The sequence below is a fragment of the Clupea harengus genome, chromosome 8, assembly GCF_900700415.2.
Source record: "Clupea harengus chromosome 8, Ch_v2.0.2, whole genome shotgun sequence".
Classification (NCBI taxonomy): domain Eukaryota; kingdom Metazoa; phylum Chordata; class Actinopteri; order Clupeiformes; family Clupeidae; genus Clupea; species Clupea harengus.
In genome coordinates, this window is record NC_045159.1 from 9,994,261 (window position 1) to 10,016,459 (window position 22,199).

Sequence of the window (22,199 nt, forward strand, 5' to 3'; positions counted from 1 at the left end):
ATACGCAAAAATGAACTTTCACACAAAATATTTATCTTCCTTATCCGTGTTGGGTTAAGAATGTAGGCTAGACTAATGTGTAGCCTGCAGTTTCTGGAAACCTAGCTTCTTTGAAACGTCAGTTTTGATTCCACTACACCTTTTTCTTAATAGACAAATAGATAGAATTATATATCAATATATATATATATATATATTGATATATAATATACATATTACACGTATTTAAATATTTGAATTATTGTACCGCTTATAGTTGTAACATACCAGTATATACTAGACTGGATGTTACCTAAGACCTAAAAAGTATGTTTTGGGAAAGTATTGAAAAGTCATCTTGACGAGGACAAATTTGGATTGCTTAAAAAAACTAAAAGTAGTGTAATGTTATATGAGCGAGAACACTTTCGTTCTTATTTCTAAACTTTGCCTAGACGCCCAATGGGTGGCGATACTGTACCGGGAGTTGAAAATCAATCATCAAACTAACACCAAAAAGAAGAAGAAACATTGTGTTGGCCAATGAGATCTCGAGACGACAAAGATGCGACGGGCGCACTGATCGCGCAGCTAAATACCGCCATGTCTCCGAAAGTAAAGTGGCGGCTAGCGATCACGGCTATTGTACTTTGTGTGATTGTAATATTGTACCTCATTTTGACTCGTATTCCAACGTATATATACGTTTTTGTCATTGGTGCTTGTGGCGTTGGTTGCTACTACAACCCGATATATTTTCCTTTTCTCTCTAGATTAGGCCTTAATCCACGCCGTGGTTTGACAATTCCAGCGGCTTTTCTTAACTGGTTACCGGGGTGGAGCATTAGTAGAGAATCGTCAGGCAGGCGAAGAAACAGAACTCTTCCACCCTCGAATAATACTGAATTAACCAACGAAAGGCTCTCTGAAACTTCACTGCATTATCCGGACCCTTCTTTCAACTGTACGTTTTACCCGCGACATACGTACATGGATCGAGCTGAATCCAATCCGTCGAGATTTTATGGAACACCTCGTTTATCTTCCCTGAAAAAGAGGCTGTCATATGGGTAAGTTATTCTGAAGTCCAGTTGAAAATGTAAAAAATAAACTGAGCTGATTTAGCTTACAAGTGGACTACAAACAACGTTACAGATAAATTACAGCCAAGCGAAGTTTTCTGACAGCACGTTTGGAGCCGAGATGTACACGTTTCTCATTTCATCATGGCTTGGATGTGTCTTCTCTGTTGTCAGGGTTTCTATGGAGAGCACACCGTCCATGGTCTCCCCAGGACGACATTACCCTCTCCATCAGGCGAGCACAACATCCTTGGGGATTCTACCACAACCATGGGATCGCTTCCACCAGAAGAGTATTCTCAAGCCGCGAAACTCTGCTTTAGTCCAAAGCCCTGTCAGGATAGCGAAACCAGACAGCCACCCAAACATATCTGCTTTGTGAGTGGGATCTACCAGCGCAGTCCTGTGGCGTACAGTCATCTTTAGTTGATATAATTGAATACAAAATACTGTTTAAAAATACTGAATTGGATTAAAAACTTGATTTAAAGGACCAAGAGACCAGTGTAATGTCAGTTTTGTATTTGTTGTTAAATGTCATAGATTTATGGCACGTTATGTTTTTTTCGTTTGTTTATTTATTTGTTCAGCTTTGATAATTTGAACACCCAACCGGCGCCAGAAAGCCTGCAAAGACAGCCTGAGCCGTGCTCTCGAGAGAGTGTATTGAGCGTCCTGAGAGAAAGCCGCAAACGAGAGGTGGACAAGGACGACAAAAGAGAGAACACTGACGGACAGTATGGAAAAAGAAGGTATAGAAGGGCCATGAAGAGATCTGTGTGTGTGTGTGTGTGTTGGGAATAGCATTTGCCTTGTAGTTTCATAGTGTGTTCACAATTGCTCTCTTCTGCATTAGTCGCCATGACAGTGGTAGGAGCACCAATTCAGGACTTGAGCCCCTGCTGGCCAACGGAGCACCATCCCTCCAAGTACCAAAGTGAGTAGCAGAAATATGAGCGATCAATCAACTGTATTGTAAATTTGTAGGATTAGATCATAGAGTGCATGAATTACTCCCTCTGTCTACTTTGCCCCCTGTGCGACTATTGCCCTCTGAATCTGTCTCTGCTGTCTTTTTGACTGTTATATACATGTTTTTGCTGTACTGTCCTTTGTATCCCTCTGACTCAGAACTGGTCAGAAGAGATGGCTGAATGGTGTGCTGGCAGAGGAGTCTGCAACCAAGAGATCTCGTACGTCCTCCGTCAGCTCTGCGGCTGGGGGTCCCAGCACTGCGGGAGCCCGCAACTCCATCGTCAGCTCCTACAGCTCCTCCCGGGCAGCCTCAAAGGTAGACCTAAATAATGAAGCTTATCGGATCTGAGGGTCAGGCTAGTGTGTTTAGTGAACATGCTTTGCAGGAGATTAGTTTGAAAATGAATTGCAGTTTATTTTTTTGAATGGGTAATGTGAAGTTATTTTAGCTAATACTTGTTATATTCTGGTCACAGAAAAGAGAATGTTTTATGAAAGGGCTCTGCACACTTCTTGTTTTCAGCGCAAGGCCAATTCCAGTTCCAGTCAGTCCCCTTCAACAAGCCTGGGCTCCCCCGGCCCACAGACACCAGTGAGGGCAGCCAAAAAGCTCAGGTACACACTCATACAGTCCAGGCTCTGTTGTTTAATCTCTTTTTTTTTTAATGTGGTCAGCGGAGAGGTAATTGAAAAGATTGACACTTGCATACTGTTTTGTGTGCAGTTAGCCATTTGACCTTTTATGCTCTGTTGTTGTAGCGGCTATCACACAAAAAAGATGACAAGACTTTTTGACACTTAACTGCCGCAGAACTGTGTATATTATCCTCTGCAGTGGTGTGGGTTGTGCATTCTCACAGTGTACAGCATATGCACTTTTATAAACGTTTGTTTTATTTTTGTGAGCGGTTTAATGCTATCAGTCACTATACATCTCTGCTTGAGTACTACCGTGCATTGGAGTGCATTGTTTGTTGTACTCTTTGTACCGGACCTGGCGGTGTAAAACCCTGCTCCCTCTTCTTGTTTGTGCCACAGGGATGATACCATCAACTCGCCAAGCTTGTCTTTTGGAAAGTCTGACAGGTCGGACTCGGATTTGACTCCGGCCGCAAGTAATTTTCATTTTAATTCAGTTTCAGTTTTTCAAAAACAACTTTCCATTTCTTCTGTTTCACAGATTAAATAAAATCGGGGTATTCCCAAACTGTTTCTGTACCTGTTGTCATATGGGATTAGGAGATGACTGTTAGTGTCCTTACCTATTCACAGAGGAGAGCAAACCTACCCCTGAAACTCCCAGGTCTGTGGCCACTGCCAACTCAAAGGAACCCGGGTCCCTACGCAGACGCAAGATTCCCCTGGTGGCTCACAGCAAAGATGGACAGTTACCTCTGGTGAGTAAAGCCTTTGCCTGCCTCTATGTGGCTGTCCGCATGCAGACAATACATATAACACATACGTTTACCACCATACTCTCACTGTTAGAATGGTCAAACCATGAAGCATTTACATTTAGTAATTTAGCAGACGCTTTTTTCCCAAAGCGAGCTACAAGTATTTAAATGTGTATGATGGATAGTAATAATAGTTTTCCTCCTAGCCTCCTCCACCTGAGCTTGGCTATACCATCACAGTTGAGGATTTGGACAGAGAGCGGAAGGCCACACTTTCTCAGATTCAAAAGCTCCTGGAAGAACCTGGTAAGTTGAACACAGTGTCTGCTCTCCGCAGTGCACTACAACACATCTCAAACACTGTCACTGAAAACAAAACAAAAAAACCTCCCTGCCACTGCCTCAAATAAACATAAGTTAAACTTCTTGCCACTTAACATTTGGCACTGTTGTGATCCATCTTTGTATTTTGCTCAAAGAACCAGAAAAGCCTGCACCTGAACCTGCTCCTGCAACCACAGCGCCCTCCACCTCCCTGTTCCAACCCCCTACCACCACCACTGCCGCCGCCGCTGCTGTTGATGCTGCTGCTGCCGCCGCCGCCACCACCACCAGTGAGAACACTCCAGCTGTCTCTGCTCCTTCACTGAGCTCCATCACAACCTCCGCTCCCACCTTCACCCTGCCCTCGGCAGCTCCAGACATATCCTCTGCCCTCGGTCTTACCCCTGCCGCTGCTGCTCCTGCCGGCCTGGCCCCTGCCTCCTCCTTGTTGGGGCTCTCTGCAGCCTCCCTTCCCACCTCTGCCGCAAGCCAGCCCAACTCTTTGCTGGAGAGCCTGAAGGCCATGAGGGCACCTATGTTTGGAGGAGCCACCACCGCAGGTCTGCACTGAGAAGGATCTCACGCATCGAAAACTTTAACATTTCATTTGTTTCAGTATGAATAAATGCAAAGGCATAAATGTAAATTTGCGAAGGCCTGCTCATGGGAGTGATCGGTCACAGAGGCTGTCTCTCTGGATGTTGGCTAGGGGCATGTCATAGTGTAGGGAAAGATCCTACTTGACCTGCAGTCTATGGACTTTTGCTATCATGTATGCAGTTTACTTGATGTCTACTCATCTTGATGTGTTTTCTTGCTTGTTTTGTGTAGAATAAACCTTCTGCTTTTGAGTGTTAATCACATATCTATGTTCCTTCTGCCCTTAGCTTCCACCCTGCCCACAACAGCTGCTGTGACACCAGCTATGATGACGCCCGCTGCTCAGAGCGTGGGCACCGTGAAGTCTGAGCCCAGTGCGGCAGTCCCTCCGGCCGCCGTCCTACTGTCCTCCGGTGCACCACGCCCGGTGCCCAACATGAACTCGGCATTCGCCCAGGTCCTGGCTCAGCCCCTGCAGCCGCCCTCCAGTGGAGCCGGCCTGTTTGGTCTGGTGAAGCCGACAGCAACCCTTGCCCCCACACCATCACTGGCCTGCTCCTCATCCTCAGCCCAGACGGCGGCAGTTGCCTCATCTGGTATCGGCACATTTGGCACCACCACGACAGCCACGCTGCTGACCTCTGGCTTCAAGCCTATCTTTGGAGCTACCACGACGGCCCCGGCATCTGCTCAAGAAGGCAAACCGGCTGTCCCCAGCTTCACAAACATCTTTGGCAGCACGAACAGCAGCAGTGTTTTTGGCCAAACAGTGGCCACGGCAACAGTATCCACTCCAGCAACAGGTGGAAGCACCGGTCTGTTTGGAGGGCTCACTGCCAGCCAGCCAGCACCAGCACCAGCCTCCACCGGTGCGAGTACCGCAACCTCCACACCTGCCAAGTCTCTGTTTGGTAACTGGGGCGCAGCTACTGCGGCAACAGCCACTGCGCCTGCCACCAACACATTCCAGTTTGGAGCCTCCACCACCACTACCACTGGTGGTGTAGCAACAGCTGCACCTGCCTCCACCACCAGCTCCTCCAGCACGAACAGTTTCCAGTTTGGCGCGGTCCAACAACCGGCACCCCCGGCTGCCTCCACCCAGCCCCCGGCACCTCAGGGTGGCTTCACGTTCGGCCAGCCGTCAGGGGGTCAAAGCTCCACGCCGGCTGCCTTCGGAGGGTTTGGCATGGGAGGCGCGAACCCCGCAGCCACCTCCACCGACACCACCACACCGGCAGCCACAGCGCCTGTGTTTGGGGCGTCCTCCTTCAGCGGCGCCTCACAGGCATCTGCTGCCAAGCCCTTCTCGTTCGGGGGTACGGCAGCACTGGCAGCAGGGGCGCCAGCCGGCAACACAGCGTCTCCATTTTCATTTGGAGGTGCGGCGAGTTCTGCCGCTGCGCCCTCTGCCACGGCGGCACCTGCTTTTGGCACGGCGGGGCCGTCACTGTTTGGCGGAGGTGGTGGGAGCTCAAGGCCTGGTTTCTCATTTGGGGGTGCACCCGCTACCACGACCACCGCCACCACCTCTGGCCCCATGGCCCCCCCCTCCTTCGGGACGCCCTCCACTCAGACTGCAGCCCCCCTTGCGGCGGCAAACCCCTCCTTCGCATTTGGCGCAGCGCCCCAAAATGCCACGGCAAGCCCCGCCACTAATTCAAATGCAGGCGGCTTTAACTTCGGCACGCCGTCTCAGGCACCCTCATTCTCATTCGGAGCCAATACACCAAACTTTCTGGGTAAGTTCAGCTGATGACACCAATGTGTTTTCATAGCACCTACAGATCTCTGTTTCAGAGGCTTCAAAGGCCTTACAATTTTGTTTTAAATGATATACACACACATGCGCGCACACACACACACACACACACACACACACACACACATATATTTTCTCCGTAAGGCAGTGTTCCCAAAAGGAGGGGGGGTGCGGAGTTACATCAAGGGGTGTTCAGGGCCTGCTGTTTAGCCTATATGTTAGAAGGGATAGCTAGCCTAATACAGCCGACACACACCTAACATGAACCGATCCAAAGAATGGAACGATACTTAACCATGATCCAGACAGATTTGATCCGTTTTAGATACATTCATACGTGTGTGTGTATTTATGTGTTTATGTATACATAACATATATTCTGTGTTGAGATGAAAGGAATGTGTTCCATCAGCACCTGTTGGTCTCTATGCCTCAGTTGAGCAGACAACAAAGGCATTGAGGCCTGAGACTCCTAAGATGGAAGGCATATGTAGGTCTTTGTCTCATTGTTTGTCTCTTGGTTACCTTTCCTTTGCTCTCCTCTCTCAGCAACGTCCACACCGTTTAATCAGCCTGCTCCTGGAGGCGCTATCCCCTTTGGTTCCCCCCAGGCACCCCAAGCACAGGGCTTCAGCCCTCAGACAGCTTCTCCTTTCGGTGAGCACAGTAGCATTTATTGCCCTTTCACTTTAACAGCCTGGACATTATCATTTAGGCTGCTTTAAGCAGGGTTGGCAGTTGTAGCCAATGCATCCTTATCTGTCTATACCCACCCGTTCTGTTTGCTGTGTACATAGTAGAATTATTGGCATGCAGGGATGTTTATTTTACTGGAAATGTCTTGTTTGTTTTTTTCTAAGTTGTTGTTTTACATGGTCCAGGAGAGATTTTATATTTTGTATCATTAAAATGTTAAATTATTTTATGAAGAATGTGAATTAAGTTAATTGAAGTCTACTCTCACTAAGACTACAGAGATGAATAAGTAGCAGTTGATTTTGCCAGTCATTTTGAGGAGATGCACAAAGATAACAGCTAAAGCCCGTTTGAAGCAGTTTACAGAACGTATATTGGAGTGTATAAGATTATGAAAAACCATTGACGTGCTGAAGTAAGGCAAACAACACCTATCCTAAGATCCCATATCTTCCTGTTTGCTCCAGGCGCCGCTCCCATGGGAAGCTTCTCCATCGGCGCTGGCTCCAAACCCTCTGCTCGCCAGAGACTGCAGGCTCGCAGGATGCATGTCAGGAAGAAGTGAGGTCCCCTCACCTCAGAGGCCCCCTTAGGAGCACAGCACCCCTTAATGGACTACTTCAGCTGCGGCAACTTCTGCAGTTGCCATGGCTGTACTGAGTAAATATAGGTTCCAAATGAATTTTTTTGTACTTGAAGAAAGAGAAGAGAAAAAAAAACTACTTCAGATGAAAAGTTTGAGTTACATTACTTTGCATCATACGTCTCATTTTATTGTTTTTGTTTTTAGTGTCCAATTTTACCATGAATAGTTTTTTCCTCAATAAAGTGTGTATAATGTTTTTTTTTTTCAACCCATGCAACCCGTGTCAGCATTTTTGGGAGGCACCAGTGGAAAATATTTAAATGGGGGTGGGGTTAAGAATGGTAAATATCTTGTAACTTTTCATAAGAAACCATAAAAATTCTGTGCTTAAAATTCAGTGAGTTATTACTCAGGGATACTAAAAGGAAAAATGAAGAACTTCATGAACATTTGCTCAAATTGGTATAATACAGATTGGTATTGGTATAAAACAGATATCAATTAATATGCACTAATAAAAACAAAATTTGCTTATGATGTGCTTTAAACATTTCTCTTAACAGACGCATGACGACAAATTTCAAAGGCATAAGGGGCTGTATTTATGAGCTTGAGAGTATTCAGGTACTGAATTAGGCCCATGAAATAGATCACTACAAGGCCAGTACTGCAGTTCGTTACTCTGTCTTTCTTTGCTTCTTCCTGCTTCTGTTCCTGTTCCTCTTGCGCTTTTTAGCTGAAGAGTTCTGCTTCTCTTCCTCTGGGGAGCAGGGGTCCTCCTGAATGTCCTCTGCCTCAAGCGCATCATCATCGGGGGAAACCACTACTGGGGAAGGGCTATGCCAAAAGAAAAAAATGTGTTATATAAATTACATCACTATATCTTGCTACAATACAGCTCATTGACTGCACGGATTTCTTCCTCATATACGACAAATACTAGAACGTACAGAATTTGCTGGTTGACGGCTTGACTTCCGTTGGCTTGTCGTTCAAACATGGCCACAAAGAAGCCATGAGTGAGAGTCTTGGTAGGACTGGCACGCAAACATTCTGTGTGCGGGGACAGTCCTCGCTCGGGCCAGTCTGGAAGCAGATGAACCAACCTACAAAAGATGGAAGATAGGAAGATAGATAGATGGATACTTGATTAATCCCGAAGGACATTTTAGGTCATCCAGTAGCTTATACAATTTATACAACTCACAGACACACATACATAAATCACATACACATAGGGAGAACATGTTCACAAGGAGTGGGGTGGTAACAGATACAAGAATGGGTCTGACCCTATGGTACAAAGAAGGACGTCTATTAGAATATGTGGGTGAATGGCCTGAAATAAAAACAAATGAAGACACTCCCAGTGTAGGCATATCTTTAATCTCAGGTAAAGTAGCTGGGGTGTGAAATTGCATACTTTTCTTTAAAAATACCTTTCAATAACACGGAAAAGAATAGAAAAATGATCCAAACCTGAACAAGAGTTTACACGTAAGATGGACACAGGTTGCACAGATGTACATACCTGAAATTAGGGTTTTGTTGAAGGCAGGCAGCGACCACCTGCTCGTTCTCTTCAGTGTGTATGGAGCAGGTGGAGTAAACCACACGCTGCACCTGTGGGAACTGAAGGGCGTGGGTCAGGCAGCGCAGCTGGAATGCAGACAGAGACTGCAGACGACTTGCCTCCTGCGCCTGCGCCTGCTCCTCTGCCAGCTCTGAACTCCCATCACGCAGACACACCATTCCTGCAGGATTATACAAGACCACCAAAAAGTCAACACTTGCCCTTTTTATGAGTGTGTTCAGCACTACTATTACAGCATACATAGTTCAGTTGGCTATCACCAAATGTACTGGTAGTCAAACAGTAGGCCAGAAAAGATCAAGTTATAGCCCAGGCTGACTACAGCATAAGTTGTAAGGTCATGTCTTACTGCACCTGATCCACTGCATGAAGGATCCAGCAGAATGTGTTTCACTTCTTTGTATTCTGCATTATGTGGGTCCACTTTTAGAAAGTCTTGATTGGCCAACTGATGACAAGTGAGTCCAGCTCTGAGTAGTAGGGTGCTCATGGTGGACAAGCGCTTGGCATCGAGGTCGAAGGCAAATAACTTCCTGAATGGATATGCCACATCAAAGAGAAAATTATGCCCAGACACCCAACTCCAACTCATTCAAAAGGGAACACCAAGGACTTACTACCTGCAATTGTTTACAGTTCCTAACAACTGAAGTATTGCTAGCTTTTTCTGTGTTATCAATACCATGTTTTCAGTAGAATGCTACAGATAGTGTAGAAGATGTGCATATAGTATATAAAGTATGCATGCAGTATATAGGGTATTTAGTGCATACCCTTTATTGCTCATGAGAGCAGCAAGGTGGCTGGTTTTGTTTCCTGGTGCTGCACAGGCATCTATGACATGGCTACCAGCAGGGGGATTCAGAAGAAACGCTGGCAGACAGCTAGCCTGCAAAATCATTCAACAACTGTTGTGACGAATTAGGCTACATAAGAGAAGGCAATACATTGAGACTGAAAGACAACAAACAGTCTCTATACCTTGTCTTGAAGAATAATATGCCCATTTTTGTACAGATAATGATCATGGAAGGTTTTTTTTGTAGAGAAAACCAGTAGGTTTGGTAGGTCAGAATCACTGACGAATGCTTTGCCACGGAGCCCAGACAAATCCTGAATCCTGTAGGTAGATGTAACATTGAAAATCAGAAATATAACTACATGTATACCTACTAATTACATGACTAACATCTGATTTAGTACGTCTAAAAGGCTATTTACACACAGCTAATGTTACTATGACTGACCCATTTGCGTGTCCCTGGTAGGAGAAGCCCTCTCTTTTCAGATAGTCAATGACATCCTCCACATTTGTCTTCAGGGTGTTCACTCGCACATAACGTGGAAGTAGAATTCCTATGGGGGTGGATGAAGTCAAATCATAGCCTCTACTTCAAAGTAAAGCATACAGACACAATACAAATTCTTTGGGTTTGTACAATGTCATCTTCATGTCCTCTATCTTAGGATCATCCATGTGTCTGTTTGACTTCATTTTCAGCCTTCTTCAAAAGTCTCCATCATTTGTTCACTTACCCTCTGGCTTCCTTACATTGGCGGGTAGCAGGTCCTCATTGCAGCTGACTTTTTGTTTCACCTTCATCCTAGCCAGAGAGGCTTGGAGACGTGATCGATGCTTCATGATCATCGCCTTCCAGCTTCCCCCACATTTGAGCCCTTGGCCAAAGAGCAGGTCGTACACAAGAACCTGGTAACAGATGGTGTGCAGTTTTTGTGTTGGTAGCATGCTGAATGAATTCTCAGTTGTGTTTTCATGGGAGACAATTAATTATGAAATTGTCAACAGTCAGTTAAAAAGAAAACCACGGTACTCGGCAAGATCTGCTGCAGTCTAGATGCTACTGTACTGCACAATGATGAGCAGCTACCGCAGCTACACTGGCTTCAAGCCTCTCTTTTTAGGTATGGGTTCTCTAATTCCTTTCATTGGTGTTGCATCAGCAATGGCAAATAATTACAAGCATCCCAGGTAGCAGTTACCTTTGCGAGATTGATTCGGAGCTTGGTTCCTTTGAGCAGCTTCGTATTGTCGATAATCTCCTGTATTACTGATGAATACTTCTGTGTCTCGCATACCAGAGCAAAGAGCTGTTTGATGTTCTAAGACAGGAAAAGAATACATAGAAAATGCTTATCAGCAAGTGAGATATCGGAAAACACCTCGACACTAGAGTAGGTTAAAGCCTTGGACCGCTTCAAGTGGTTTGCGAGAACATACCTGAAACTTACTGTCGTACACCAAAGTCTTCACAGCTCCTCGTTTCTGTTCAACTTTATCAAGAATATCGGCTGCTTTGTTGTACAACGCCATTGCGACTAACTAGAAAATACAATGAATAAAAGCGATATATTATCTTCCAGTAAACAAGAAAATGGACTCAACACATCTATCCACTTCCACCTAACCTACCCACGTTTGAGACTATTGGCTATTTACTTTACGGCTGCTGTAGGCTTTACGTCAGATTGTTGAGTGTTCACGCTCATACTGACTTACGGCAGCAGTTACGTTACTTGCTTAGCCACGATATCAATACTCGACATATGTGGTTTTGAGCTGTTTTCAGGAAGTCTGTAGTTGTAATGAGAAACCTTCGCAGGTCAGACAAGCCGGTTATACTGATAATTAATTTATAACGGCTTAAGACCCTTGGTTTCCGCATTTAGAAGTACACCTAGCCATTTAGCTTGTAAGTAAACCAACGGTGACTCGCGCTTCAAAACCAACTGAGGGTGGAACTTGAGACTTCTTGTTGCAACTTGAGTACGAGCTGATAGCTAGTTAGCCGGCTGACTTTAGCTGCAAAGCTTGGGGTAACGTGGCACGAACTTTATTATTAAAGATGGAGGTAGCTGCCCTTATAGCCCTTTCTTTATTGATCGGAGCCTTGATTCTTCTGGTTGCCGTCGCAATAAGCAAAAGGAAAGACGAATTATCTGAACAACTGGAACAGAAGGAAGGCTATGGTGGTAAGTATCTATGCAGGCATAATAATGCTCACCGATTGGTGTCTCAATTGCCACTGTACTTGTTCAAGTCAGTTCAAGAACTAACGTTATCTAACTTACAGACAATCTAATTATCATAGACTTAGAGAAAAACATTAGGCGAAGTAGAAAGCGTCTTGTACTGGACACTGACAGTAAGGTGCTGAGATGCATGTTTACATTTTAGGACAAACAAACTAACTTCCTGGTCAAAATAGTCATCATAGCTCTGTCAAACGAATTTCAAAATACTTAAACAACATCCCAAACACTGTTTTGAATAGCCCTAGTAGAATGGATATCTAGAAAGTATAAGACCAGAAAGTCATATTTTGAAGAAGCACAATTGAGTGTACTATTGGACCATTACCATGTGAGGTGTCAGATGTTTGTCGGTGTAGTCTGGTGTGAATAATGGAATAGGCTACCTTTACCCAATGTGCCTCGCTTGATTTGGTGCAAGACTTGAATCACAATTTTCTGATCAGTTTGCATGTCATACTTTGCATGCCAGTGGAGGAGAACGTGGCGAAACCAGCACCAGTCAAAAAGCAGAAAGTCCAACAGCGTCCAAGGAAGGAGCGAATCCAGCAACATACCTTCACGCACCCACTTCTGGCCTCCTCTCTAAAAGTACGTTCAAAGATATCTGTAAAGTACTCTACTCTAGAACAAATGCATTGCACTGTTGATATTTCAGTCTACATTACCTCTTTGATTAAAGATGAACTGTTGTTTTTAAAGAAATGCATTGGGGCCTATAAATACTGATGTAGTGGTTCTGGGTGAGTGAGATGAGTGCCTCTATTATGTATGTAGGTGCTTTGAATATTGTGGACAATGTTAAATGCATTTATCCATTCATTCGTTCATCCATGCATCCACTCATCCAATTATCTAGTTTTATACCAGTTAGACTATCTCACAACAGACAAATTGTGAAGTACCTTTGGTAGATGAAATATTTCTAAAGTCAGGTTGTACAAAAAATGCTTGGGTGATACGACTTTATTATTTATATTATTTATATATTTTTGTTGAGTTCAGCTAAATTCTCCTCACGTTCCACTTGCTGGTCATACAGTGTGTGTGCTAAGAAAACCTCTGGTGTTTGTGATGATTCTGTAAATGGGAAACAAGCGAGGTGGCTTGGACCGAGCCATACACTATTCCAGCTAATCAACACATTGCTTCAGGAACACAGAAGGGAGGGGTGTAATTTGATCGGCCGTTGAGCTCAGTTACCAACAACCTTTCGCCAGAATTGATGACATCTCGTTTAGATGTGGGTAGGGTGTTGGTTTTCTAGAAGTATCTCAAGGCATAGATAGTGAAAACAGTGTAAATTTCAAGGGGCGAGGTAACCTCAGAGACCCTCTGTAATTTGCAATTATCTCTTAACTTTGAATGCTGATAAACCTTAGTTACTCAAAACCTAAGTATTGATATGATTAGGCCTACCTGTTGAACCCACTTTTAGGTGAGTTCATCTCAGTAATGCATCCAGATAAGTACTTTTTACGGAGTAAACTTGTCTTTATGAAAAAATGTGTTTTGTTGGTTTTAACATTTTAAGTTTCATGGCCTGATTTGTTGATAAGCTTGTGTTGTTCTGATAAGAAAACCGAGCTGCATCAAAATTGTTGGCATTATTGTTGTAACAGGCAGTCTGTCTGGCTTGAATGTTGAATATTTCTTTAACAAGTATATTTTTACTATATGGTACTTATACTAACTTGTATTAACTTTGTGTAGAAAATGGTGTTAACCTATTTCTACATTTCCACTGTTTACTGTAGAGTCACAATAGCAGTGTGACCTGTATCGATTTCAGCAGTAATGGGAAGTACCTGGCCTCATGTGCAGATGACCGAACAGTTCGAATATGGAGCACCAAGGACTTTTTGGAACGAGACCATCGCTGCTTGCGGGCCAATGTAGAACTAGACCATGCTACACTGGTCCGCTTCAGCCCAGACTCAAGGTAGGAACATTGTTTTTTTTACATCGCTTTGCACGCAAGGCAAGAATCAGATGCACAACAGAAGAGGCAAAGCAAAAAAAATAGTATGGATATAATAGTAATACAGTGTGAAAGTTTTCCATATATTCACATTTATTTATTTAGCACAGACACCTTTATCAAAAGCAACTTGGAGTCCAGTGCACATGTACATTTTCATTAATATGGGTGCTCCCTGGGTATCAAAACCTTGGTGGTGTTAACACATTACTCTACTAGCTGAGCTAAGGGAATACACTTAACTTAACCAGTGTTGATGTGTGAATCCAAAGATGACCTTGCTGACCACATTCACTTTCTGACTATAGAGCCTTCATCACCTGGTTAGCAAATGGAGACACCATACGAATTTTTAAAATGACCAAAAAGGAAGATGGAACCTTCAGTTTCAAAGCTAATCCAGAAGACTTCCCCCAAAGGCACAAGGCAAACGTTATCGATATCGGAATAGCAGAAACAGGTCTGTATCACAGTTGCAATTTCTGCCTGGCTGTATACATTTCGATCGATTACACGGCATAGTAAACTAAATATGGTTAGAACATTTTCTGTTTGGTTGACCTGCTGTGTTTTTGTTCAAACCCAAACCAATGTAGGCAAATTTATCATGAGTGCATCGAGTGACACTACTATTCTGGTGTGGGACCTTAAGGGAGAGGTGCTGGCCTCTATAAACACCAACCAGATGACCAACTCCTATGCTGCTATCTCACCTTGTGGAAGGTACAATACTGCCCATGTTTGGCAAATGTTTGTGGAATTGCAAATATTACAAATGACAAAATAGGGTTACTTGTTTACTAGGTTTTTTTTCTTTTTAAAATACTTAAAATAAAAGTTCTGTGTTTACAAACTGATTGACAAGTGCAAGAGAAGTGTGAATAATTGATAAATCATGTTTGTGTTGGAACAGGTTTATTGCTTCATGCGGTTTCACCACTGATGTTAAAGTGTGGGAGGTCTGCTTTGCAAAGAGTGGGGAGTTTAAAGAGGTGGTGCGAGCATTTGACCTCAAAGGGCATTCAGCAGGTGTCCACTCGTTTGCCTTTTCAAATGACTCACGCAGGTATGCCCCCCATCTTTAACGGCTTCCTACAGTATCTTACATCCAGAGGACTTTCAGCTGTATTTAAAAGCTGTCTACCCCGTATTCCCTATGAATAACCCAACTTTTTGATTCAGTACTCTGTTTATACTGTTATGATTTCTCTGGCCAGAGGCATTATTCATCCTCCATTCTAGTACAATTCTTCCATTCTAATACGATACCTCCAATTGTCCTGTCCTACAGAATGGTAACCGTTTCGAAAGATGGCACGTGGAAGCTGTGGGACACAGACGTGGAGTACAAGAAGCAGCAGGACCCGTACCTGCTCCGTACGGTCCCCTGCAAGTCCTCGGAGGGCAGCCGCATTGCCCTGTCCCCGGACGGGCGAGCGGTAGGCCTGTCCAGCGGCTGCGATATCATGATGTACAACGCCGCCACCGGTGAACTGGAGGAGGAGTTCCTCGGCGCCCACGCCGCAGAGATCACTAACCTGAAGTTTGACATCAACGGGCGCTTCCTGGTCTCCACTGGCGACCGCGCCATCCGAGTGTTCCACAACGCCACGGGATATCGCGCCGCAATCCTGGACATGCAGGCCATGCTTAAAAAGGCCTCAAACGAGGGCATGAAGCAGCGGCTGCAGCAGCAGATTCAGGAGGCTCAGAGTGCACTGGACACTGTGCTCACTGCACGCAAGGACTGAACCGATTGGCTGGGCTGTCAGGAAGTCTCCTCTTAGGGTCGCCCTCTCCTCTTCCTCCTCCTCCTCCTCCTCATCCTCCAGCTCCTGCTCTGAGTCTGGTCTGGAGATCTGGCTGCTGATGATCATGTCTGGGATCTGTGACATTTGCATGCTGGTTTTATGCAGAATAAAACAAGTGTTTGTAAGAATGCTGAAAGCCATAGTCTGCTTTTTATCCCTATGGATTTGTTGATGTCACCCTTTTGTATTGTTCGCTATCTCTCTGTTATTACTGTACAGCCTACAGGGACTTTTGTTGTTCATTTATTTATTTTACTATTGTCATTGACACATGATTTGGTCGTAATGCCTATTTGAATAGCATTGGTAAGGACAGTTTTATTTCGTTTTTACTCTTTTGTTGATCATTGGTTACTCACTTGTTGTGTCAAGTTACAAGGTAGTATAGGATCATAATATGTTGTGATCATTGGCAACTAGTATACAGTTCATGTACCCCAAAGAAATCTGATGAAAGCATTTACACTAATCAGTAATCACTTCTGCATAACCTGAACGATGATGTGTGGAAGGGTAGGTGGGACCTGTCAGAGTTCTTGCTAAGTTAATCTCGCGAGGCGAGAGTTAGAGCCGGGACAAGCGAGGAGATTCCGTCGGAGGAAGACAGGCGAACATAAAACTCAAATATGTCTGGACGATCTGTTCGTGCGGAGACTCGAAGCCGCGCTAAAGATGACATTAAGAAAGTGATGAGAGCGATCGAAAGAGTCCGCAGATGGTGAGTGAAAATATGAAGCAGAGAGAGTACCAGTGGACATCGGTCTAGAAACATTTGGAACAGAAACTTCAGCGTCCGTTAGAGGCGTGTTTTTCTTGAACCTGACTGACAACTGAATGACAGTGGAAGAGACCAATGACATGAAGTGTTATTTCCTTTCCCGGAGACAACTGGCTGGTCATAGGAGGGCAGGGCAAATCGGTTGATTCTGAGAGGCTACCCATGCATACGCGTTGATAGGCGTGTTGCTGTACTATTGGAACATGTCACAGCCAACCTGTTCACTAACTTTATGAAGACGATTAATCGCGTAATCACCACAGCATTGCCTTCGGCCGATAAAGCTTCTAGAGAAAGAGTCGTACCTTTGTAATAATGTCTCACAAGGTTGTCAGTTATTAAAGCGGCTACATGTAAGCTTTCTAAGTTAGCTAGCTTGCTATACTAGCTAACCCAGCTAACTACATAATTAAAGCGTCCTGCCAATCGCCGTCATCTCTCAAACGACCTGTTAAGAATATATAAACCATGTAGATGTCATGGTATTAAAGTGTGTCACTCTGTCTCAGTTTGACATGTCCTCTAATCTATCAATCAGCAATTTGATAACTGACTGTTTCTCACCTGTAGGGAGAAGAGGTGGGTGACCGTAGGAGATACATCTTTACGAATATTTAAGTGGGTGCCTATTGTAGACACAAAGGAGGTAGGCCATGTTCACATAATTTTACACCATAGAGCCAGTCTGTCAAATTTCACGTATGGACTTAAATACTTCAAAACTTTGGTAGTTTTTTGATAGGTCCTAATTGTGTCTTACAGAAAGAGAAGAACAAGCACTCAGTCAGTGTTGACAGAGAGCTTAATAATTATCCCACAGAGACACCTTCTGAAAATAACTCTTCAGTCTTGCTGGATTTTCAAGGTAAGATTGTATTTTAATTTGGCAAATTTAACTGTTAATCAAGCAATAACACCCAAACACACACATACACATACACATGCCTCACATGTACTTTCCTCTGTAATAGAGAAGAAGGAATGGATTTTCAAATCACCTTTGCCAGTACCCAGAATGGCTTCCTGATATGGTCCTCTCTTGTGTTCCCAGATGAGAACAGCAATCAGAGCTCTCTTTCAGACATGTACCACCCCAAGGTGGACAGCAGCAGTACCTCCAGCCCACAGCCCAGCGAGCCTGTCAGTCCAGCACACGTCAGCGACTACCGTGCCGACGACCCGCAACCTCCCACTCTGGGACAGGAAAGCTTGGCGGGTGAGACACTCAAGGATTTGGCAGGTTTGGTTGATGACTGATTGATGCTGTCTCGTCAGCTGACTTGTCGGTTGCATGTATTCTGCCCCTACACCTAAAACCTAGCGATTGGCACAGAGCACTTAATAGCTGAAGCTATTGTAAGGGTCAAAACATTCACATAAACAGCACAGTGCATGTGCAATCATGCTAGCGATGAAATGATAGTCATGTCCATCCACAGCAACAAATTATAAATCCAAACAGTGCAGTTACACCTTTAAACTATCTGCAGCAATTTAGCTCAGTTATGCCTGTGCCTGTTATCTTTAAGAGAAGACACTAACATGTTGTAGTCAAATAAACCACAGTTTGGCCCATTGCATTGTGGCATATTCTGGCAGAGAATGTGCGTTCATTTTCTTACAACCACACCTCTGGGGGCTCATTTCGGGTTTGTTTGCTGTCTTACATTCGCACCACATTTGTTATGAGTCTGGATTTAACTGGCACTTTGCTGCAAGTCCACACTTATGAAGATTGCTGTTTCATACAAAGATTTTGCTTTTGTTTGTGTAATCCAGAGCCAGCAGTACCATCTAGTGAAGTTGCAGATGAGCCTCCCACGCTAATAAAAGAGGCTGATCTCCTACCCTTGGCTGCTCAGGTAATGAACCAATTACGTTGAAGGCTACAGTGAATATCAGGAGCATTGTAGGAATCTTATATTACAAAATTCTTCCTTGATATGCCATGGCCTCCAGATGACCCAGTATTCTTTGTGTTCTCTCTACCCAATTTCCGACGCCCTTGTCCCAAACCCAGCCCTGTGCCCCTTACCCTTTGTCTGAGCCTCCAAAGGAAGAGGAAGAGGAAGATGCTGACGCCCCTCCTCTGAAGAGAGTGTGCACTGACCAGAACTCAGTGCCTCAGCCTGCTACCATGAGCTAACCCACAATCCTCCTTGCCTGCACAGCGAAACCAATCAGACAGTTTTTTTTTCTTCTGTCCGTCCTGGGAAGGCTATAAGAGCCACAATATGGACCAGGCCTGTTTAACCTATGAGGAATATTACAGTAATTACATGTTCTGTAATTTATTTGATATTGTAACTTTTACTTTCTTTGTGTTGGTTTTGAAAGCCAATTTAAGATTTAAACTGCAATTTGAAATTTGGAACTACGTGAAGAGCAAGGGACTGGCATAAGAAAGAGTGGTGTTCTAATTATCTATTCTAACAACAATTTGTCCTGACTCTTTGTCCTGCTAGTAACTTGGACCTAACATCAGAAATCAGAATAACTCCTGTAAATCATATTAGTGTGGTAAAAAATCCAGGGTGTGTCCAAAAGTGATAGTGGTTTTTTTTATATGCTGAATGTTTCATACATCCTTTGTCCATCGACTCAAGTTGTCTTATAGCTCAAAAAAGAGAAGCATTTCATCCACAGCTCTTTCCTGGAGCCTCTCATACAGTTGTAATCAAACCAAGGGGACTCTCTGTTGTGCATATGCAAAGGCTCTGAGGTTCTTGTCTACTTGAAAAGTTTACATTGATTGTCATGCTTAAGACCCCAAAGAATGTTCCTGTGTTACTGTTTTGTATGATGTGAATGTTTGATTATATTTCTTTTTTTCTTTTCTTGTTTTGTTTGTTTTGGTCTCTGCAAAAACCAAACATTTATTTCCATTATGGCATTGGGTTTTTGCCATTTAATGTTTAAATTGTTTTTGTTATTGTTGTGTAACTTTCAGCAACCCAAAGGATTGCTCTGTAAAGAGAGATGCTGCACTCTTTCTATAATTCATTAAGTCATTCTTTCTTTCTTTGGCTTTATTTTCTGGGAGAGTTATATATTCTCTCTGAATAGCATGTACACTGAATGTCTCTGGGTGGAATAATGGTAGTACTGTATCTAGTCGTGATTTGGTGTTTTAAAATGTCATCTTTGGCATCTTCTAATTCTGACAATCAAAATTGCACACTGGTAAAGCTAACATAGTTGCCTCATGTAGATGGGTTTTTATTTATGGAAGAGTTGCTTTACAGTTTGGAAGATGAATGGAGTATTCTACTGTGTTCAGTAGTATGAAGGAAAGTTATGACCTTTATCTTCTTCAGAAAGTATTGTACTGTAGAAGACATATGCAACCCCATCTCCTGTTTAAATATTGCATAATTGTATCATTTAATGGTAATAACTATATTTTTAAACATCTGTCATTCACAAGTGTCGAAGATTTGGCAAAAAGGGTTTAGCTCTTCTGTTATATTGTTTTATTTAATTTCAATTGTATGGTATTGATCCACAGGCCATATTTGTGATCAAATTTGTTGTAGATAATTGTTTTGCCAGTGGGTAAATAATTTAGGATAAGGGCAGGATGTCATAATTAGTTCTTTGTTGATGACTTTGATGTAATGCTGGCTTGATGTACCACAGCTCAGTCATCTATTTATAAGGCAAGGTTTTGTATTACTGAGATTGTAAAAACTATTTTGTTGAATTCCGAAATGTATTACTGCAAATGATAATTACAAAATATTTTATAAAGGTTTGTAGATTTAGAAGCTGTAGTTGAATTTTTGTTTCATTCATCATTTGCTGGAGCTGAGTTTTTCTTCTTCTCCTGCTGCTCTTGATAAAGAAAGATTTTATCTACAGGCTGCACCTGTAGGCGCCCCTGGGGTGACAGTGGTACAGGAGATAAAGAAGTCGTTTAGTAAGCAGAAGGTTGCTAGTTCGATTCCCTGTCGAAGTGTCCTTGAGCAAGACACTGAACCCCTAATTGCTCCTGATGTGCAGTGTGCCATCAGTGTAAATGTAAAATGTGTATACATTGTAAGTTGCACATATGTAAGTCGCTTTGGATAAAAGCGTCTGCTAAATGTAAATGTAAATGTATTTATCTGCATGTCGGTGAGCTAGATTAAGCCTTGAGTTAGGTTTAATTTTTAAACATTATCCTTGTCAGTATCAACCAACCTTGTGAGAGGCAGTGAGAGAGGGTAGTCAGCAAGAATGAGAGAGGGTTTACCATCCCTTTTTTCCAACTACTCTTCCAGGTTTTGAAACAATAACACATGCACACCGTTTTACTTAAAACTGACACCTCATATATGGATTACATAAATATATATCATAAAGTTACCTTTTACACAAGCATGAGTGAGTATTAAGATAAACTACAAATAATATACATTTACGCACTTAGAGACGACAAGAGAGCGTGGTCCAGAATGATGAGATATGTGGTTTGTACTGCACATTTCCACTGAGGTGATTGGTTCCTGTTAAGAACTGTTCACTCAAACACCACAGATAGCAACCAGTTTGACAGAGTTCACCTTAGCATCTTTGGTGGTAGAACCTTTTTTTGTGTGTTCATGTTTGTCTTCTAGAACTCCTGGCCATTCATCTGACAGCTGCATTCCAGAGCTGGCAGAGTTCCACTGGGGCCAACTAATCCCATTTGTAGGATCCAAATCACTAGGATTGTGTTAATAGAACTCCTCAGGCCTCAAGCAGTGAGTAATATTTATCTTGAATCAGTATTCAATGTGATGAATTTTATGTTCGTATTTCTGCACCCAAAGCTCTGGTCTGTAGAGTAACCCTAACCACAACTTGTTCTATTAAAATGGTTTGGAGTTTATCCATAACTGTGTGGGGGTTCATGAGTTCCTATTCAGGAGACCCACCTGAAACCATGCCTCCTGTTTGTCTCGCCCCAAAGTATTCATGCCAGAACAGCCACCAGTAAACTATCACTGCACAGACAGAGGGCAGCAGAGTTCCAACTAGGACAGGGCAGAGATTATGATTGTGTTAACAACCATCCACTCGCCACACAGACATGAACTGGTGAACCCCTCTCTACATAAAGATGTTGATGTAGAGACAATCTGCAAGGGATAGGCTAAAATGTTATAATAGTGATAGTTCAAAACACACAAACATGTGGTACCACCTTACATTTTAATACCCTTGATACAGCCTAATTATCCTGTCAAACACACTAATAATATGTAATGAAGCCTGGATAGTACTTATATAACACTGGAGTTCATGTGAATACAAATTTACAACATGCTCAACATATTACACTGTACTTACTGAACAGGGACCTTAATAGAAACTGACTCTTTTAATGTTTAAAAAAATAAGATGGATTCTAGTGACTAAAACGGTAGCCTTATTTCCATAGGCCTTTCCTAATACTGTTTAATTTCAGCAAATGTGTCAGATTCAGAGAATATAAGGTTATTTCATCCTCATAGAGTCTACAGTCAATGTGCAGGCTTTGAACGTTAAGATTCTATAGTGCCACCCTTGGGTTTCACCTGCTGGATCACTGCACTGCCTTTGGGTCTATTGGTAGAGGAC

General features: G+C 43.3%; 4 protein-coding genes across 6 annotated transcripts; 3 read left to right on the plus strand and 1 right to left on the minus strand.

The window, feature by feature from the left end:
• Positions 1-276: 276 nt before the first annotated feature.
• On the plus strand, positions 277-7,669 carry pom121 (POM121 transmembrane nucleoporin). 2 transcript variants are annotated; one of them, XM_012837802.3, is made up of 13 exons: positions 277-1,049; positions 1,236-1,439; positions 1,652-1,813; positions 1,918-1,998; positions 2,193-2,352; positions 2,560-2,651; positions 3,075-3,151; positions 3,309-3,433; positions 3,640-3,739; positions 3,913-4,317; positions 4,645-6,099; positions 6,669-6,776; positions 7,283-7,669. In XM_012837802.3, exons 1-13 carry the CDS (start codon positions 523-525, stop codon positions 7,378-7,380), a joined length of 3,594 nt encoding a protein of 1,197 aa, XP_012693256.2. In that variant the 5' UTR covers positions 277-522; the 3' UTR covers positions 7,381-7,669. The 2 variants fall into 2 exon arrangements, with proteins under 2 accessions (XP_012693256.2, XP_031427641.1); XM_031571781.2 differs by lacking the exon at positions 277-1,049 and having other exon boundaries at positions 1,072-1,439.
• Positions 7,670-7,850: 181 nt separating this feature from the next.
• On the minus strand, positions 7,851-11,467 carry nsun5 (NOP2/Sun RNA methyltransferase 5). The gene is made up of 10 exons (XM_012837804.3): positions 11,235-11,467; positions 10,997-11,116; positions 10,532-10,703; positions 10,243-10,351; positions 9,977-10,115; positions 9,769-9,884; positions 9,350-9,528; positions 8,933-9,155; positions 8,352-8,507; positions 7,851-8,238 (listed from the first exon to the last, which is right to left on the minus strand). The coding sequence occupies exons 1-10, from the start codon at positions 11,325-11,327 to the stop codon at positions 8,079-8,081; spliced, it is 1,467 nt and encodes a 488-aa protein (XP_012693258.1). The 5' UTR covers positions 11,328-11,467; the 3' UTR covers positions 7,851-8,078.
• Positions 11,468-11,515: 48 nt separating this feature from the next.
• Positions 11,516-15,966, plus strand: tbl2 (transducin beta like 2). Its single transcript, XM_012837811.3, has 7 exons — positions 11,516-11,986; positions 12,519-12,637; positions 13,804-13,988; positions 14,336-14,487; positions 14,624-14,750; positions 14,941-15,093; positions 15,319-15,966. Exons 1-7 carry the CDS (start codon positions 11,860-11,862, stop codon positions 15,776-15,778), a joined length of 1,323 nt encoding a protein of 440 aa, XP_012693265.1. The 5' UTR covers positions 11,516-11,859; the 3' UTR covers positions 15,779-15,966.
• Positions 15,967-16,053: 87 nt separating this feature from the next.
• Positions 16,054-20,380, plus strand: bcl7ba (BAF chromatin remodeling complex subunit BCL7B a). Of its 2 annotated transcripts, none has more exons than XM_012837752.3 (6): positions 16,054-16,556; positions 17,187-17,262; positions 17,379-17,481; positions 17,668-17,856; positions 18,396-18,478; positions 18,637-20,380. In XM_012837752.3, the coding sequence occupies exons 1-6, from the start codon at positions 16,465-16,467 to the stop codon at positions 18,760-18,762; spliced, it is 669 nt and encodes a 222-aa protein (XP_012693206.1). In that variant the 5' UTR covers positions 16,054-16,464; the 3' UTR covers positions 18,763-20,380. The 2 variants fall into 2 exon arrangements, with proteins under 2 accessions (XP_012693206.1, XP_012693208.1); XM_012837754.3 differs by having other exon boundaries at positions 17,668-17,832.
• Positions 20,381-22,199: the final 1,819 nt, after the last annotated feature.